The following is a 19,394-nucleotide window of genomic DNA, read 5'->3' as shown; positions in this document are numbered from 1 at the left end:
CCTTGAGCTTGAACACAGACTGAGTACTATTAGCTAATATTAGAGAATTAATGCTAGTCGTATGAGCTGGCCAGCCTTATGCCAACTTGACACGAGTTAGAGTCATTTGAGAAAATGGAACCTCACCTGAGAAAAATGCCTCCATAGGATTGGCCTACAGGCAAACTTGTCAGGCATTTTTTCTAATTAATGAGTGATGTGGGAGGGCCCAGCACACTTGTGGGTGTGGCCACCCCTGGGCAGGTGGTCCTGGATGACATTAGAAAGCAGGCCGAGCAAGCCATGAGGAGAAAGCCAGTATGAAGCGTTCTTCCGTGGCTTCTGCTCCAGGTTCCTGCCCTGACTTCTCTCAGGGATAGAGTGTGACCTAAGAGTTATTAGATGAAAATAACCCTTTTCCTTTCCATGATGTTTGTGGTCCTGGTTTTTTTTTTTTTCTTTCTTTTCTTTTTTTTTTTTTTGGAGCTGGGAACCGAACCCAGGCAAGCGCTCTACCACTGAGCTAAATCCCCAACCCCGGTCCTGGTGTTTTATCACAGCAACAGAAACTCTTAAGATGTATGGTTAGATGGGATAATGTTATTGCGGTTCATAGAACGCTGTTATTTTGAGAAATGCATGCTGAATTGTAGGGGGCCCTATTATGAAGTGTTTTGTGTTATGATTTCTGTGAGATATCTTAAATGACAAAATGTGAACAGCGATCAAATAGTTTATGATGTTGGAGGGTAGACACCTGGTAATTTATTGCACCTTTTTTTCTAGCTTTATGTGTTTAAACATTTAAAATATTATGCGTTTTTATAAGTATGTGTGCTTGTGTGTGAATGAGTGTGTGTGTGTGTGTGTGTGTGTTTGTGTGTGTGTAAGAGAGAGGGAGAGAGAGAGGGAGAGAATAGGTCTGTTCACCACAGTGTGCTTGGTGTCAGACAACTTTCAGGAGTTCTGTTCTTTCACTGCAGGTCCTGGGTGTTTTTCCTCTAGGTTCCGCCCAACAGTTACCTAGCAACAGCCAGGTATGAACCTGGCTCACTATATAAGGACTGTTTGGCTTCTCTCTCCCTCTCCCTCTCCCTCTCCCTCCTCCCTCCTCCCCCCTCCACTCCCCTCTTCCTTTTCTCCCCCCTCCACTTATTCTCCCCTCTTCCCTTGTGTTCCTAGTCAGCCTCTTTTCCTTTTCCTCTTTCTTTCCTTTCTCTTTTTGTCCTTCGTCCCTCTCCTCTCTGTGCCTCTACCCCATTCCCCAGGACTCCTTCCTTTTCTCCCGAATAAACTCCCTTTTATATTAGGCCTGTCCCATGGTTTGACTGCTCAAGGGGATACCTTGAGTTTACAAAACGCAACAATGAGGATTGAACTCGGTCATTGCACTTGAGAGGCAGGCACCCTTCCTCACTGAGCCATCTTGCTGGCTCTTTTTACAGTGAACAAAGAGGCTGGCACTCTCTGGAGACAGTGTGCCAGCTACATGTTCCTGTAACTAAGCACAAACACCCACTAAGTTCCCAGGGCTTCTGTGCCTCATTGGAGGTCCAAGCTGTGTCGTGCTGGGGGTTTGCCACCACAGGAATATGACTTTGGTCACCACAGTAACTTTGTTGGTGCGATTCCTGGACCTATGTTGGTTGAACGGAAGCCATGAGCTAAGCCTTCCTGATGTTCAGAGACTCTAGGTGGGCTCGGTTTCCAGGTAGCACGTCCTGATGGTACAGCTCTTTGGCTCTCTCAGATCCCTGAACAGTCACAAAGGTTCTGAGAGGCTTGGCACAGACTCTGTGGCTGCTTGAAAGCTTTGTGGCATTTCATGGTTTTCAGGGAAGAAAGGAAAGCAGAGCGTGTTTACTTTTTCTGTGGCTTGAAACCGCAGCTTCTGACCTCTGCCATTCTAGCTGACCTGGGCAAGACTAAATTCCTGGAAGGATACATTCATACAGTCAGCTTGTTCCTAGGAAGAATGAATATATTCTCTCAGAGAACACATTGTATCCAGTGTCCTATTGTCTTTGCATCAAGTTACTGGTTGTGTGCTTTTAAAACTGACCTTGCCGTATTAAATTAGGCATATTAGTGAGAAAGAAATCCTTTAATTGTTTTGTTTGCTTTTGAGACAGGGTTTCTCTGTGTAGCTCTGACTGTCCTGGATCTCACTCTGTAGACCAGGCTGCCCTCAAATTCAGAGATCTGCCTGCTTCTGTTTCCTTGTGGAGACAGTGCTGGGATTAAAGGTTGGTGCCGCTGTGCCTGGCGAGATGCTAATTTTAAGAACTGTGTATAGTGAGGACCTATTATCTAGCTCATTTAGATACATTTCTCATGTTTTTCTTCTCTGCCCAGGCAGTGCCAGTGGGAGGTGACAGAGGTGACAGGCCTACAATTCCTCTATCGTGTTAGTGAAAGGTCAGCAAAGGTATTTGTTACCTGGATCCCAGTGCAACTCTTATTTTTAAAGTAAGGAGGGACCTGGGGATATTCTAAGAGACATGATACCTGGAATTGCTCTTTAAAATGGTGTCAATGTTGTTCCAAGGCGTGCATTTAACTTTTAAAGGAAGAGTGGCAAGGCGCTCATGCCTTTAGCCTCAGAACTTGAGGGGTAGAGGCAGGTGGATCTGTGTCCAGGCCACCAGAGCTACACAGCAAGTTCACAGCCAGGCAGAGGCACACTGCACAGTGAGTCCGTGTGTCAAAAAGAGAAACACAAACAAAACAAAACAACAACAACTAAAACCACCCAAAAGATAGGATGGAAGAGTGGAGCTGGGGCTGGGGCTGGGTGGTAGGTCTTACCTAGTGCAAGCACCGAACCAGCAGAGGTTAGAAAGGGGGGAGCGGGGAGGGGGGAGGGGGAGGGGCCAAAGAGCAGGAAGGGAGAGAAGAAAATGTTTTCTTCAAGGGTCACATAGGTGTCAGCCAAACAAGAGCCACCTTGCCTGGAACAAAATACTGCACAGGCCCTGCTGAATTTATTTGATTTCTTGCAATTATTTAGCGACTTTCCAGAGAGAGAGAGAGAGAGAGAGAGAGAATATTCATGTTTGCCAGTTTCCCTCCCTGTGAAATGTTTAATCCAGTGCCTTTAACATGTTCCCAGAGTCACGCTGCTGTTGCCAGCAGTCACAACCCCTCAGGAAACCCTATACTCAGTAGCCAGTCATCCCTGACTTCTCATTTCGAGGTTGCTAGAAGTCCTTTGTAAAAGCCGATGGGTGATTTTTTTTCTTGCTGGTGCTGAGAAGCCCAATACTTCGGAAGCAGTTGCCAGAGAGACAGGAGTGCATGCTAGTTGGGGTGTTGTTCAAGTGCTTGCTCGGAACCTCAGTCCTCAAAGCCTGATCTCTGCACTCTGAGGAATCTTCTTCCAAGAAGCTGTTGTTAAGTTAAGTCTGTCTGCAAGTTAAGTCAGGCTCTAGAGCTGGAAAGAGACCTCCAGCAACGGAGGAGGACTGAGCTGCAATGGTTCCAGTGCGGGCTGATTCCAGCCAATTCTGAAGAACCAGGACATTTGTCCAGAGATGCCCCTTCAACGAGTGACTCTCACAAGTCACAGATGAATGAATGAAAAAAAGGAAGAAAGAAGAAAAAGAGAAGGAAGGGATATGACTGCTTCTGGGTGTGGTGGAAGAGGAGGCTTACTGTAGATAAAAGGGAGAGAATAGTTAGAGGCAGGGCCAGGGACATCTGGGAGAGTCCAGAGTGACCATGAACAGTCTGAGCTGTGCCATGTAGAGAGATCCAAACTGGCTGGATCCTATAAGGAAGAGCAGCCCAGCTTCCTGAGCTGGAGAGTTCAGGGTAGAGGGTGGGTATGTCAGCCGGGAGGACTGAAGGATGCTGTAAGAACCTGGAGGCCAGGGCTGCTTTGATATGTTGTATAGGCACCTCAGCCATTTGGCTCGGGTTTGAAACCTAACGGAGAGTGATCTGAGAGTCGGCGGAGAGAGCTGAGACCCAGGTGGGGTAAGCCTGGGGACTGTCATTTCCCTACCCAAGGGCTTCCGAGCAGGCATGGGTCTCCTAGGGTCTGTTGAAAACTTCAGGGTGACTTCCTTATGCCTTTCAAGTCCCCAAGTCTTGCATACTATCCTGACTGGCAACGGCAACTTTGTCACGGGAAGTTCCTGCGTCAATAGACCATTGTGCTCTTGCTTCAGGAGAAATGGAACCCCCTCAGCCCTGACTGAGAACAGAGAAGAACATGGATGTTTCTGCTGCTCAGCAGCTCTGCTCCCAAAGCTTGTGTTCCTCACGTCTGCCTCACACCTTCATGCTGCAAGTCTGCCTCACACCTTCATGCTCCAAGTCTGCCTCACACCTTCATGCTCCAAGTCTGCCTCACACCTTCATGCTCCAAGTCTGCCTCACACCTTCATGCTGCAAGTCTGCCTCACACCTTCATGCTGCAAGTCTGCCTCACACCTTCATGCTGCAAGTCTGCCTCACACCTTCATGCTGCAAGTCTGCCTCACACCTTCATGCTGCAAGCCTGCCTCACACCTTCATGCTCCAAGTCTGCCTCACACCTTCATGCTCCAAGTCTGCCTCACACTCTCATGCTGCAAGTCTGCCTCACATTCTCATGCTGCAAGTCTGCCTCACACCTTCATGCTGCAAGTCTGCCTCACACCTTCATGCTGCAAGTCTGCCTCACACCTTCATGCTGCAAGTCTGCCTCACACCTTCATGCTGCAAGTCTGCCTCACACTCTCATGCTGCAAAGTCTGCCTCACACCTTCATGCCTAGACATTGGTTCTTACCCACTTCCCAGCCCAGGTTTATTAGCCTTTGCCTAGGGCAGGAGCCTCTTTCGAAGAAAGGCACTGTTCCAAGCCTCTTCGCTCTTGCTGTCTGGTGCCTGAGCCTGCCCTGGCCTCTGACTCAAATGTGCAATCCCAGGAAGACCGGCCTGTCCTCTGTGGGGAGCCACCTACTTGGCTCGCTTCTTCTGCCTTAGGGTTTCCCCCAGGAATTTTCCAAGTGGAATTGCAAAATACTAGATTCACTGTGGAAAAAAATAAGTATGATATTTCCTTTAAAAATTAATAATGAAATGACTACATGGTTCTCTGGTTCAACTTCTGGGCATTTGCCCCCAAACAATTGAACATGGCATCTTTAAGAAGATATTTCTGTATTCCCCCGTTCACAGCGACATTGCTTGTGGTAGCTAAGGCACGTCACTGAGGAGATCTCATCCACAGAGGAAATATAAAGGCAGTACCTCACAGAAAGTGCTGTTCGGCTGTGAAAGGGGAGGAGGGGCCGTGGTGGGGCACATGCTTCGCACGAGTGATGGTCTAGATTCAATCTTTTTCTTTCTTTCTCCGCCTCTCCCTTCACCCCCCTCCCGCCCACGTGCTATAGTTGTGGATGAGCTTTAAGGACACGATGTTGAGGGAACATTCCTCTGAAGTACAAAGTCGTCAGATTTGTAGAGACAGGGAATACAGCGGTGTTTTCAAGGGCATGGGAAGAAGGAGACATGGAGGAGGAGAAGGGGAGTAAAGTCTAATGGACATAGAGCTTTACTTTTACAAAACAAAAAAGAGTCCTAAAAATGGCTCCCCGAGACTGTGGCATGACCCTGTGAAATTTCCCAATGCACTGCACTGCACTCTTTTTTTTTTTTTTTTTTTTTTTGGTTCTTTTTTTCGGAGCTGGGGACCGAACCCAGGGCCTTGCGCTACACTGCACTCTTAAAAATGCTTAAAATGGTAATTTTTTTCATTATTTTATCCTCATTAAAATGTTATATATTCACTCTGATTTCAGCTGCAGTGCTCAAGTGCAGTGCGAATTATCAAAAAAACATAGTATAGACCATGAAATGCAAAGTCTTGGATGACGCAGAATCTTTTCCACCAGAGGAAGGCACTCTAGTAAGCTTGATCCGATCACTCAGCCAAGATTCCAGAATGCACTAGAAAAGGATCGTTTCTAAGCATGATAAGGCTGCGAGCGATTAAAAATCAAGATCATGGGACTAGAAAGATGGCTTGGAGATGAGAGCACTTGTTGTTTTTCCAGAGGACTTGAGTTTAGGTCCCAGCACCCACAGTCGATGGCTCACAACTACCAGTAAGTTTAGCACCAGGGGATCCAGCATCCTCTTCTGGCCTCCAAGGGCACCTGCACTCATGTGCACATGCAGAGACATGCATACATACGAATAAAAGCAAAGCTTGTACAAGTCAGTACCCTGCAGTACCAGTTGTATGTGATAGCTTACATCGGAGATTCAGGTCAGTAGTTACCTCTTCAGGTTCGTAAGATAGGGAAGTATGGATTGAAGGGTGCACACCGGATGACAGCCCTGACTTTCAGGCAGGTGCTTGGCTTCAAATCCTGACCTTGCCAGTGCTGTCTGCACCAAAGGCTTAACCATTGCCCGCTTTAGTTACCTCGAAATGGGCTACTGTGGAAATCAAATGAGGTGCATATGGTATTTAATAAGTCATGAAGTGCCTAGGACAGCACTTGACATGTGGTAGATGGCATGCAGCAACCACTGTTATTAGCACCATGACAATTTTGGCCCGTAGGTTATTGAGTGATTGCACACAAAGCTAGCTAATCATGGCTGTGGTGACTCCTACAGTCGCTCGGCATCCAGGAGGCCCATGTCTTTCCCATACCCCGGATACTTACCCACATTTGGAAGTCCAGCGAGAAGTCCTGCATTTATTCTCTCTCAGTGTTTTAAAGCTGTCGGTAGAGCAGGTGGGATGGCTGTCTCCACTGCTGTGCTCTGTTGAGCGGATTTGCCCATGGCTTGGGTAAAGATCAGATTTTCTCTGTAAGTTGACAGAGGCAAGAGGAGACCAAGGGCAGACTCCTAACTGGCCAAGACACCTTGCCAGGCCAGAATGAGTCCGAATGCAGCTGTCTCCAGGGATACAACCATCTTAGAGTTTGTCCTCAGGGCTGGAGAGATGGTTCATGGGTTAAGAGAACTTGTTGTTCTTCCAGAGGACCTGAGTTCAATTCCCAGCACCCACACGGTGGATCAGAACCCTCTGCAACTCCAGTCCCGGGGGATCTGGTGCCCTCTCTGGCTTCCTAGGAGCCCAGCCACACTCATGGTGCACAAATAAAATTAAAAACTTTTTAAAAATAAGAAATAAATTGATCTAGATTGGTTTTGATTTTACTTTATATTTATATTTTATGAGTCTTCTTGTAACAAGTGCTCCAACTTCTGTGATCAATTACTGTTCTTAGACCTCCTCACTCTTTGTGGTGTCTTTAATTTCCCTCACTTTTTGCAGTGCTGGGAAGTGAACCCAGGCCTCCTGCCTGCTCAGTGCACGCTCTGCCTCAGAGTGACTCCAACTGCTTCCCTTCTTGACACTACTCATTCTGCACCGATTCACTGCCTAGAGTTTTCTCAGCCCTTCTTTTTTGGAAGAGAAATGTCAGTGGTGCAATTCCTGAAACCATTCGTATTCTGAACTGTCGTTTAGCCAGAGCATGACGTTTTGTTCCTTTCTCAGAACTCTAAATGTTACTTAGTTACTGGGAAGCCCTGTGTTCCCGACAGGAAGTCCCAGATCAGGTTGAGTGACTGCTCACAGCTTACTCTATCCTCAAGAAGTTTCCTACTCTCTTATTCGTGGATTTCAGAACGGCCTTCAGGCTTTGTTTTCCTTTTCTTTTAACAACCACCCCTTACATAATTCATAGTTGTGTGTATGTTTCTGATGATACATCCTGAGTCCTGCATATATATACAGGTTTGCCTGCCTGCCTGCCTGCCTGCCTGCCTGCCTGCCTGCCTGCCTGTCTGTCTGTCTGTCTGTCTGTCTGCCTTTCCTTCCCTCCATCTTTCCCTCCCTTACCCAGGCTGGTTATGAATCTATAGCCAAGGCTGTTCTGACCAAGTATCCCTGGCTGGTCATGAGCTGGTGGTAAGCTACATGCCTTAGCCTTCCAAGTGCTAGGATTACAAGTAGGAACCACCAGACCCGGTTTTTTCTTTCTCTTTTAAAGCTAGCCGTTTCATTGAGTGTCCTAAAGTGGACCTACCTACTTACACTGCACAGTACAGCGGTGGTATATATTCATACATCCCACGATGTCGCCACTGATTTCTGAAGATCTGCCTTCTTCCCACTTAAGCCCATTGTCTCTCACACCTCTCATGGACCAAAGCAACCAGAACCCCACTTTTGTCCCGTAGTAGTTTGCCTTCTCTGGAGACAGCTTTTGGATGTGGACATGGTATTAGGCTGGAGTTTTGAAGTAGTTCTGTTAATTATATTAAAGATTGTTTTTTCTGCCATCTACATCATTCCCTTCCTTCCTGGAGGTAGAAGAGGGTGGCAGTGGGTGCCCTGTCCCCAAGGCATAGAGAGAGTGAGAGTGGGGCCAGGGACCAGGGGCTACAGAGAAACCCAGCAGGAAGGCTGTGCTCAGCCCCTCCGGAGCCGGGACGGCCAGGTGTCCATTTCCTCTTTCAGCCAGGGTGCTGTGTTGTCCCTCTGAGAATGGCTTCCGTTTGCAGCATTCATTTCCGTGACCCTAACGCTCTGCTTGGGTTTGGATGTGTGACCGTGGCTGATGTTTCCCTTACTGAGAACAGCCTCTCCTGTATTACCTTCAGTTTCTCTTCAACACCGGGTGGCTCTTTTTTGTCCGTCCCTGTAAGATTTTGCTTTTTGTCTCCTGATTTCTGTCTCACACCAGCTTTTTCCACCGTGTCTTGGGAGGATTCCTTAAACTGAGATTTGCAAACCTATTTTTCAGCGGTGGCCTCTCTATTGTTTAGTGCCCTTTTGAGTTTTTATTTTGGGCATTCATATTTTTGTTTTCAATTTACAAGATTTCGTTGTTTTCCTAGAAATCCCCCTCCTTAGATTTGATGTATTATTTTCTTAATTGCATGTATTTGAGCCCGTCGAGTGTTCGGGGCATTTTGATTATTTATTGCTGCCACCCAGAGATCTCCCTCTAGCTCAGTGGCTTCAGAGAGCAACTTCTGGGCCGAGGAGAAGGTTCCCTGGGTAAATGAAGACTGGAGACCAGACCTCCAGAATCCAGGTAAAGCCAGATATGGTAACACATGGAAGCTGTAACTCTAGCTCTCTTCGGCAGAGATGGGGGCTGGACACCGACATGAACGTATGAGCCGGTTTGCTCGATGTACACAGCAGAGAACAGACAGAGACCCTGCCTCAGATGAGCTAGGAGGCAAAGCTGGATATCTAAAGCTGTTTTCTGGCCCACATACCATTCACACACATGAACATGTATATGTTAACGTGCCTTTGTGTGTGTGCGCGCGCGCACACACACACACACACACACACACACACACACACACACACACTGAACAATTTGGTGTTTCCCAACAACGTCTGGTTTGATCATAAAATTCTTTTTACATCGTCTCTGGACTGAGACACTGTGCATACACTGAACTGTGACGTAGATGACAGGCTAAAGGGTGTAACTCCTGTGGGTCTCACTTTTAAATGAAAAGACACACCACATACAGGCACACACACATGCACACAGGGTTAATTTTAATATGCCTCACTAGCTCAATGTCTAGTCCCTTCCAAACCTCCCTGTGACTAGCACACAGTCCCCTCCAATATTCTTTTTTTTTTTTTTTTGGTTCTTTTTTTCGGAGCTGGGGACCGAACCCAGGGCCTTGCGCTTCCTAGGCAAGCGCTCTACCACTGAGCTAAATCCCCAACCCCCCCTCCAATATTCTTGAACTAATATTTGCTAAATCTATATTTTATCTCTACTACCCCAGACCCAGCTGGGGGAGTGGCCGCCGGGGCCACTTTGCCGTATTCTTACGTGTCGGCAGGCCTTTATGCCTGATCTCTCTGCTTTCCTGTCATGGCAATTCTGCCTGTCTCTCCTCTGTTCTTCTTGTCTGGGATCCTAAAAGTCCCACCTTTTTCATCCTGCCCAGCCATTGGCCATTGGCTCTTTACTGATCATCAAAACCAACTAAGGACAGGGACCTCGGTGTCTGGACATGCAGATTCCCGTGATTTGGGGAGCCAAATTAAGACAACAACAAAAGGGGGGCTCTCATGTATTAGAAACTCCATCTTGACAAGCGGCTTTAGTTTAGTTCTCCGAGTGGCTTCTCCCTCCACATGGTAGTTCACCTTAGGGCTTTTCGGCCTCTGTAAGCACAGTAGCCTAGATGCTCTTCTAGCACGGCCACAGCATTTCAAAGGAAAGAAAGAAGAAACTTCCAGGCTTCTTATAGACCAGGTCAGCAGGCTCTGCACTCCCTCTGCTCTATTCTGTCCATCAAAGCAAGTCTCAGGACGTGTCTAGAAAATTCTGTTCTTTAAAAAAAATTTTAATTGTGTGTGTGTGTGTGTTTGTGTGTGTGTGTGTGTGTGTGTGTGTGTGTGTGTGTGTGCTATGTGCGTGCAGATACCTCTGGAGTCCAGGAGAGGCTGTTGAATTCCCTGGAGCTGGAACTTAAGGCAGTTGTGAGTGGCCCAGTATGGGTGCTGGGAAGCCAGCTCAAGGTCTCAAGAGTGACAAGGATGCTCTTAACACTGAGCCGCACCTCCAGCTCCACTCTCTCCCTTCTTTTGAACTACATTCTAACTCTGAAAAATAAAGTGCAGGAAAGAGAGGGGAGGCTCTGTGAGTTTTTCTTCATTACCCCCAACCCCTTGCACCCGCCACACTGTCCTCTGCTCATAGGCTGGGAATCCATGCTTGTCTGGTCCTAGATTTCTTTTTCAAGTCTTCATTCACTTGTTTTATACCTGGAACTTCAGTTTAGAACTTTTATTTGGTTCATTATCTTTTTGCTGCTTTGGTGGTAAAATTCAGGGCCTGGTGAATAAACATTTATTTATTTATTTATTTATTTATTTATTTATTTATTTATTTATTTATTTATTTATAATTTTTGAGACAGGATCTTACTATGTGTACCCTGGGCTGGCCTGAAACTCATTACGTAGACCAGCTTGGCCTCAAATGCACACAGATTCACCTGCCTCTGCCTCCTGAGTCCTGGGTTTAAAGGTGTGTAACATTGTGTTTGGGTTCTTTGATTCACTTAGTTCTCTCTGTCTCTCGGTCTCTGTCTCTCTCTCTCTCTGTGTATGTGTATATGTGTGTGTGTGTATGTGTGTGTGTATATGTATGTATGTATGTATGTGTATCTGTGTGTATGCACGTGCGTGTGTGTGTGTGTGTGTGTGCCTGCTTGTGTGTGTTTGTATGTGTATGTATGCTTTGAGTGTGTGTGCTTGTATGTGTTTGTATGTGTATATATGTTTTGAGTGTGTGTGTGTTTGTGTGTGCTTTGTGTGTGTGTGTGTGAGTGTGTTGTGTGTGTGTTTGGTAGTGCTGCACATTTTACCCAGATCCTTATGTAAAAGCTCTACCACTGGATGGCATTCCCCAACCCTACAGTTGGTTTTGTTTGAGACGGAGTCTCATTTCACAGTGCAGGCTAGCCTAAAACTCCTGCCTCACACATGCTGACTTACAAGTGTATACCAGCATGCCTGGCTTTGTGGTCCAATATTTATAGCAATGTTTACATTTTAAAATTATTTATTTTTATCTATGTGTTGACACTTTGGCTGCATGTATATGTATGAGTCACTGTGAGCCTGGAGCCCCTGGACACCAGAAGACAGTGTTGAATCCCCTGGACTGGAGTTAGTTATGGTAGACCACTGCGTGGGAGCTGGGACTCCAACACAGCTCCTCTAGCAGCATAGCCAGTGCTCTTAACTGTGAGCCATCTCTTCCTCTCTAGCCTTTTAATGGTGTGTGTGTGTGTGTGTGTGTGTGTGGTGTGTGTGTGTATGTGCGTGTGTGCGTGTGTGTGCGTGTGTGTGCGCGCGCACACGTGTGTGTGTGTGTACGTGTGTATATGTGTGTGTGTATATGTGTGTGTATATGTGTGTGTATATGTGTGTGTGTGTGTGTGTGTGTGTGTGTGTGTGTGTGTGTGCTGGGCATTGAAATAAGGAGTCCCATTTTGTTGTGGGTCAGGGAATTAGGAGTGTTTTTTTGTTTTTAATCTCAGAACACACTGGCAAGTATTTATTGAACATATCCTCTGCTCTCAGTGTTTTTGGCATGAAGAATTTCTATGGAAAACCTGTAAGGAGAAAAGTAAAATTACAATGCAGTCACAAGCAAGTGCATGCATTTACTTGGCTTGGCAGACAGCGTGAAGCCAGGCCACCACAATGTCCTGTTCTCTGTTCTTCTCCCTTCCTTTTACATTTTGGGATGGGTCTCAAGACGTCGATGAGTGTGAAGATTCTGGCCTGTGCAGACGTGGAGGTCGGTGTATCAATACTCCTGGGAGCTTTGAATGCTACTGCATGGAAGGGTATGTGGCAAAGAACGGGTCTGAGCCTTTCCACCCACACGCGGATGCCACATCGTGCACAGGTAGGTGTCTGCCAGGGAAGGAGCGCCTGGAGGCGAGATGCAATATCTTCTCACGCTCTGACGTTCACAGGCCCGCACGGGAGGTGTGAGTCTGCATTACCTCCACATGTTTTTGTGAAGTAAAATAAAAGACCCGATCAAGATAGATAAAGGTGTGTTTTAAAAAAGCTAAGCAAGCCGGGCAGTGGTGGCGCATGCCTTAATTTGAGGCCAGCCTGGTCTACAGATTGAATTCCAGGACATCTGGGGTTACACAGTGAAAGAAATTCTGTGTGTGTGTGTGTGTGTGTGTGTGTGTGTGTGTGTGTGTGTGTGTGAACACTAAACATGAGGGGTTAGATATTTTGGTATTAAGTGTTGCCTGTTAGGTCTGGTAAGTACCCAGCATCTCCAGAGCGACTCTGGAAGTTAAGAAAGTGCATCTCATTTAAAGTAGTTTGCGGTCAGATTTGCACTTCACTGGACAAGGCATCTCTTTAGTGAGCATGAGTCAGAGCTGATGGCTAAATCCTGTTTTGTGCGTGTGTAGAGGCTGTTGTGTGTGGAGTGCCAGAAGCACGATAAAGACAACATTGGGGAGTGCTCAGAGACACTGGGGAAATGACTCTAACACAGGGCCTGGGGGTCTGAGGCACGGGGTGTGGCTGCAGAGAGTGGCGGGTTCTGAGAACTTGCATTTATAAAGTAAAGAATGTGGCATGGTGTCGTGTTCAGAAATAGACTGTGGCATCCCTCCCGAAGTTCCTGGGGCCTACATCGTGGGAAGCTACAGCTCCACACTGGGCGGCCAGGCCCATTACAGCTGCAAAGAAGGGTTTCTCAGCATCTCGGGAGATAGAGTTTCACGATGCACAGCCCTGGGCGCGTGGGAACCTCCAGAGTTACTCTGCCAAGGTGGGTTTTTAAAAGCCTCAACTTTCTGCTTATAGTGTCCCCAGGCTGCTTTTTTCGGTTTCCCTTTGGGATAGTAAATGCGTTCAGTAAATCCAATATGTCGGATTTGTTTCTGGCAGGGTTTTGTTTCTCTTGTGTTTTTCAGTGTCTGTATCTTAGTGTCTGCAAACAACGACCCCATCTTCTGTTCCGCATTTATAAAATTTTCCTATTACAGGATCTGGGCTAGTGTTTCCAGAATGAAAACCTGAGCAATGGTGTTAACGTTGAATTTTTTATTTAAAAAAAAACTTATTTCTGATTTGTATGGAAATGATTTTGACATTTTGACAGGAATTTAGCTTTTTTTAAAAAAATGTAAATTTATATATATATATATATTTTTTTTTTTTGGTTCTTTTTTTCAGAGCTGGGGACCGAACCCAGGGCCTTGTGCTTCCTAGGCAAGCGCTCTACCACTGAGCTAAATCCCCAACCCCATTTATCTATATTTATTTATGTGTGTATGTGTATCTATACGTGTGTGTGTGTGTATGTGTGTGCGCACACACACATTGCACAATGTGTGTGTAGAGGTCAGAGGACACCTTGATGGAGTCAGTTTTCTTCTTCCCTCATGTGAGGCCCAGGGATCCAGCTGAGGTCATCAGGCTTGGCAGTGAGTGCCCTTTACCCCCGTGTGCCCTTTAACCCCTGAGCCATACCACTGGCTGTTATCTCAGCCCTTTGATGTGTGGATACCGACCTATTTAAGTGTTGCATGTATCACCGTGTGCCACGTACATTCTAAGCAAGTTCCCTGAAACTGACCCACTTCATCTTTAGACGAACCCTGCGTGTAGACACTCCCGTGAGAAGGCTGCGGTCTTCCAGGCATCCATGTTAAATTGTTTAAGGCTGCACACTCAGGGACAGAACTGGAATTAGAAGCCGGAGGTGCCCGTCTGAGGCTGGGTTTTCAGTCACTCTGCTGGTTGCTTTCTTGTTTACTATCATGGTTATTTTGTACTTTTTAATTTCGCCTCTCCAGTGATTTCCAGTTCAGCAGTTCCCGGGTTTCCTAATAATCTTAAGGACATGTCCATCCATGTTTGTTTCTAGTTTCTTTTTTAAATCAAACATTACTTATTTCTTATTCCTTTTAAGCATGCTAGGTAACTGTGTATGTTTTGACATTAAGGCAACACTGTCCATTTTCTTTTAGTCACTAATATGAGTTTCACTAATAAAGCTCCGGATAATGATCAGTGTCATTAGGATGAGTTATTTTTGAGTCTTTGTCTTCTTATTATTGTAATCAGCATTGTATTTGCTAAATACTACTTAGAATTCTTCACGGGTACCCAGAGGGATGCCATTTTGTTATATTTAGTATCGATGGTATTCTGAGTTTAAAAATATCAAAGCATTTCCCCCTTGCTCTGTAGGATTTTTAAAGATTTGGGAGATTTCATTTGGAAAACCATCTGGATGTGACACTTTTGGGCATATTTTAGCCCTTGAAGTATTTTTAAAACCCTGATTTTTAAGGATCATCTCTATGGGTAACAACCCTGGGTAATCTTTCCTCATACTTTCTAGATTGAAGGGACTTTCGGCATATATTTAAAAAGTAACCATATCAGCTAATATCGACGGACAATTGACAGACTCTAGAATCATCAAGGAGATAAGATTCTGATTGTATCTGTGAAGGATTTTCCTAGGCTAAGTGACCCACCTTAACTCTGAGGAGGATCATTCCACAGGCTGGGCTCTTGGGTTAAAGGAGAGAACTAACATTCACTGCTCCTTCCTTCCTGGCCGTAGATACAGCATGACTAGCTGCCTCCACCCCCCTACCCCCACCCCCACCTTGCCTTCTACTGTTCTACTGGGATGGACTGTATCCCTTCACACCAGGAGACAAACTCAACCCTCTCTCTTCTTAAGTTGTTTTCCTCAGGTGTTTATCACAACAATAAGAAAAGTGTCTGATACAGCAATAGTGAAAGAAGAAAATCTTAATTTTCATTGAATTTGTGGCATGGCTAAATTAATCTTGATGCTGTTTTGACTTACTGGGGTTTCAAACATGTTCAGATACGTTTTTGTCATTCTCAGAGTTAAGGGACTGGGCAATGGTGACACATGCCTTTAATCCAAGTCTTGAAAAACAAACAAACAAAAGGTTATAAGGGTATATGTTAGTTATTAGATTATCTTTCAGTGGATCAGTTCCCTGTCTTCATCCACCCCTGACATCTATTTTATTCTCCCTCTGAGTGAGATTCACCCATTATTCCTTGGGCCCTCCTGGTTATTTGGCTTCTTTGGGTCTGTGGATTGCAGCATGGTCATCAATCTTTATGACTAATACCCACTTATTAGTGAGTACATATTGTACCATGTCCTTTGGGGTCTGGGTTCCCTCACTCAGGATGATATTTTCTAGTTCCATCCATTTGCCTGCAAAAGTCATGATGCCCTTGTTTTTAATAGCTGAGTAGAATTCCTTTATGTAAATGAACCACATATCTGTATCCATTCTTCAACTGAGGGACATCTAGGTTGTTTCCACCTTCCAGCTATGACAGATAAGGCTGCTGTGAATATAGTGGAGCACATGTCCTTGTGGTATGGTGGAGCATCTTTTGGGTATATGCCCAGGAGCTGTATAGCTGGATCTTGAGGGAGAACTAGTCCCTATTTTCTGAGAAACTGCCAAATTGGTTTCCAGAGTGGTCGTACCAGTTTGCACTCCCACCAGCAATGGAGGAGTGATCCCCTTGCTCCACATCCTCACCAGCATGTGCTAGCCCTTGAGTTTCTTATTTTAGCCATTCAGATGGGTGTTTAAAAAAAAAGAACAGGTAAATTGAGGCTGGACAGATGGCTCAGCAGTTAAGTGCCTGAACTGCTCTTGTGGAGGGCCCAAATTCAGTTCCCAATATCAACGTCGAGTGACTCAGAATAGCCTGCCACTCTGTCTCCAGGGAATCCCACACTACTGTCCCTCATGGGAACTTGTACAAACATACTCCCATACACATAATTAAAAATAATAATACAATAGATATTTTTTAAAAGAATGGGGAAGTGATCTGAATAAATGTTTCTTAAAAGAGTACATGCAGCTGTATGGGCGAGACGTTCACTAGTACTAATCATGAGGGGCATGCAAATCCATTGCTACAATCCTGCCATCTTAGCCCCTCCTCTAAAAGACAAAATATTCCAAATGCAGGGAGGGTAAGGCAGGTGGTGATCTCTTGACAGGAATCTCAATTGGTGTGGCCACTATAGCCACTATAGGAACACTAAGGAGGTTCCTCAAAAACGAAAAATAGAACTACCATATGGGCTACTTGTCCCACTATTGGGCACACACCCAAAGCAAATGCAGTCAGCAAATCAAAACGACACCTGCACACGCATTCCTAATACAGCCACACTCCCACAAGTAGTCAAGACATGATACTGGTGCTCATCAGCAAATGAACAGACAAAGAACGTGTAGTTCAAATATACAGTGGACTATCGCAGTCATAAGGAGAAGCCAATGCTGCCGTTTGTTCCAACATGAGTAGAGTTGGAGGAAGTTGTTAGTGAAATGAGCCAGGCACAGAAAGTCAAGCTCTGTATGATCTCACTTATATGCTGGATCTGAGAAGTTGATCTCAGGTCAGTGAAAGGGCTCAGCAGGTGAAGGAACTACTGCCAAGCCAGACAACCTGAGTTTGACCCCAAGATCCACAAGGTGGAAGGAGAGAACCTACTCCTGCAAGTAGCCCTTCCATGTGGTGTCATCATACACACACACACACACACACACACACACACACACACACACACACACAGACATACACACACACACACACAAATACCACACACACATGCATCCACACACACATACACACACACAAATACCACACACACACATGCACACACACAAACACATACACACGCAAATACACACATGCACACTCACACGCACACACACATGCACACACACAAACACATACACACATACACACATATACACCCACAAATACACATATGCACACACACATGCATACACACACAAACACATACACACACAAATGCACACATGCACACACACATACAAACATACACAAATACACACGTGCACACACACACACACACACCAAACAAACAGACAAACACATTAAAAGCCTTGGCATAAAACACCTTAAGATTAAGCAGAGCATGGGGGTGCACACCTTTAAACCCAGCAGAGGAAGGAGGCCAGCCCAGTCAACATAGAGAGATCCAGGATAGCCAGGGCTATGTAGAAAGACCTTGTCTCAAAGTAAGCAAAACAAAACAAACAAATAAAAAATCTTAAGATGAAAACAACTTAAAGCTTATCTCCTAGAAGTAGAATGCAAAGCACTGGTCACAGGATCAGGAAGTGAACTACAAGTTTCACAGGAACCATCCACCCCGTCCGTTGAAATGGGATTTTTCACTGTTGCTTTTTTTTTGCTCAAAACTTTTATTTCTTTTAAAAAATATATATAGTATTTAATGTTATTCTTTGAATGCAATGCATTAACCATATTCACCTCTCAACTCCTTTTCCTAACTCTTCCTAGACCCTTTCCCTTTCTCCTGTCTCCCCGAAGACCATTGAGGAACCATTTCCAATTCAGACACATAAGGGTCTTTATTACAACACAGTTGCAGCGGGTCAGAAGTGAGAGCCTGGAGTCTAGGGGTGCAGGGTATTACTGTGGTTACTTACAGCAAGCAAGCTTGGGAAATTTCTATATGTGTCAGCAAGTTAATATTGTAAAAACTGCATTTCTGGCTTAATCTGCAGGAACTGAAGATGAGTGGGGGGGGTAGCCACCTGACAAATAGGACGGCTAAGTTATCTCTTCTCTGACAAACACCTGACAAACACCTGACAAACACCTGACAAACACCTGACAAACAGGACCGGCTAAGTTATCTCTTCTCTGACAAACACCTGACAAACACCTGACAAAGAGGACAGCTAAGTTATCTCTTCTCTGCAGGATGTCTTAGGATATCCATGTGCACCTTGACCCTGCTATTGGGATGTTTGCTCAAATGGATTTTGTGGTTTTCTTCCTGAAGTTGGAGTTTAGCCCCTGGTCTCACACAAAATGGAGTTTCAAAACAACAACAACAACAACAACAACAACAACAAAAACAAAAAACAAAAAACAAAAAAAACCAAGCAAACAAACAAACAAAAAAAACAGAGTAGATTTGGCTTTACACCGTTCCCTTTCTGATCTCGTGTTCTCTTTCTAATCATATGCCACTCAGCCCACCTTGTGTTTCTCATGGACGTGGGTGTGGGTCATTCTCTGGAGAATAGTCAACATACAGGGGACCAGACCCTTAGAGAAAACGGATTCTTTCCTCCTGAGAAGCCGTCAGCTGTCCACAGGTCCTCGGGGCCAGAGCATCAGGAACCTCTCCCTGCTCAATGCTAGAATGTTGACTGGCTTGATCTCATGTCGGTCTTGTGCAGGCAGCCACAACTCTGTTATTTGGGGTCCAGTGGTCCTGACACGTCCAGAAGGCATCGGGCAGCTCCAGTTTTCCTTCTCCCTGCCTCCCCTTCTGCTGTGGCTCCTGAGCCTTGGGATGGGGTATGTGGAATGCATGTCCTTCCATGTCAGCACAAGGCCCCAGCTTCTCACTGCCACCTTCTCTCCCTTGAAGCATTGGCCTTTCTTATATACCTTCCGCCTTCGCTGGGCTCCTGAATCCGGGCCATGTGCCAGATGACACTGTATTTTTAGCCGTGTTCTGAAGCTACAGGAGTTGGGAGTCCCACCAATCATACCCGGGAGCTGTAAAGCTGGCTGCTATGGCGCAGGATGCTTGTGAGGGGGACAGCTGTGTGACAGGCAGTGGCTTTGGGGATAGATGAGGAAATTCCTTTATCAGAGAAGGAATAGTTGCTGGGCAGTGTTTGTCTTCTCCTAGTCCCTGTATCCCCTGGAGTGGGGCCCGAGAGGGAGACCTCCATTCCTTTGGATTTGAAGCAGTAATAGTAAGTGAGGCCTCAGAGCTTCCAATGGCAGATACTCCTGTGGTCCCCTTCCAACTT

General features: G+C 45.7%; 1 protein-coding gene across 8 annotated transcripts in view; it reads left to right on the top strand.

Moving 5' to 3' along the window:
- The window catches only part of Susd1 (sushi domain containing 1), a 118,013-nt gene that overhangs the window by 13,820 nt on the left and 84,799 nt on the right, over positions 1-19,394 (top strand). For 6 of the 8 annotated variants that reach the window (XR_015619461.1, XR_015619460.1, XR_015619459.1 and 3 more), the window contains 2 exon segments: positions 12,254-12,406; positions 13,121-13,300. Coding sequence is in view for 5 of the 8 variants with exons in the window: in NM_001427255.1 (NP_001414184.1) it covers positions 12,254-12,406; positions 13,121-13,300 (333 nt within the window). In the remaining 3 variants the exon portion in view is untranslated. 8 annotated transcript variants of the gene reach the window in all.

This window comes from Rattus norvegicus, chromosome 5, assembly GCF_021556685.1.
Source record: "Rattus norvegicus strain SHRSP/BbbUtx chromosome 5, alternate assembly SHRSP_T2T, whole genome shotgun sequence".
Lineage (NCBI taxonomy): Eukaryota > Metazoa > Chordata > Mammalia > Rodentia > Muridae > Rattus > Rattus norvegicus.
Note: the sequence above shows the minus strand (reverse complement) of the source record. Positions and strands in the feature narration are given on the sequence as shown.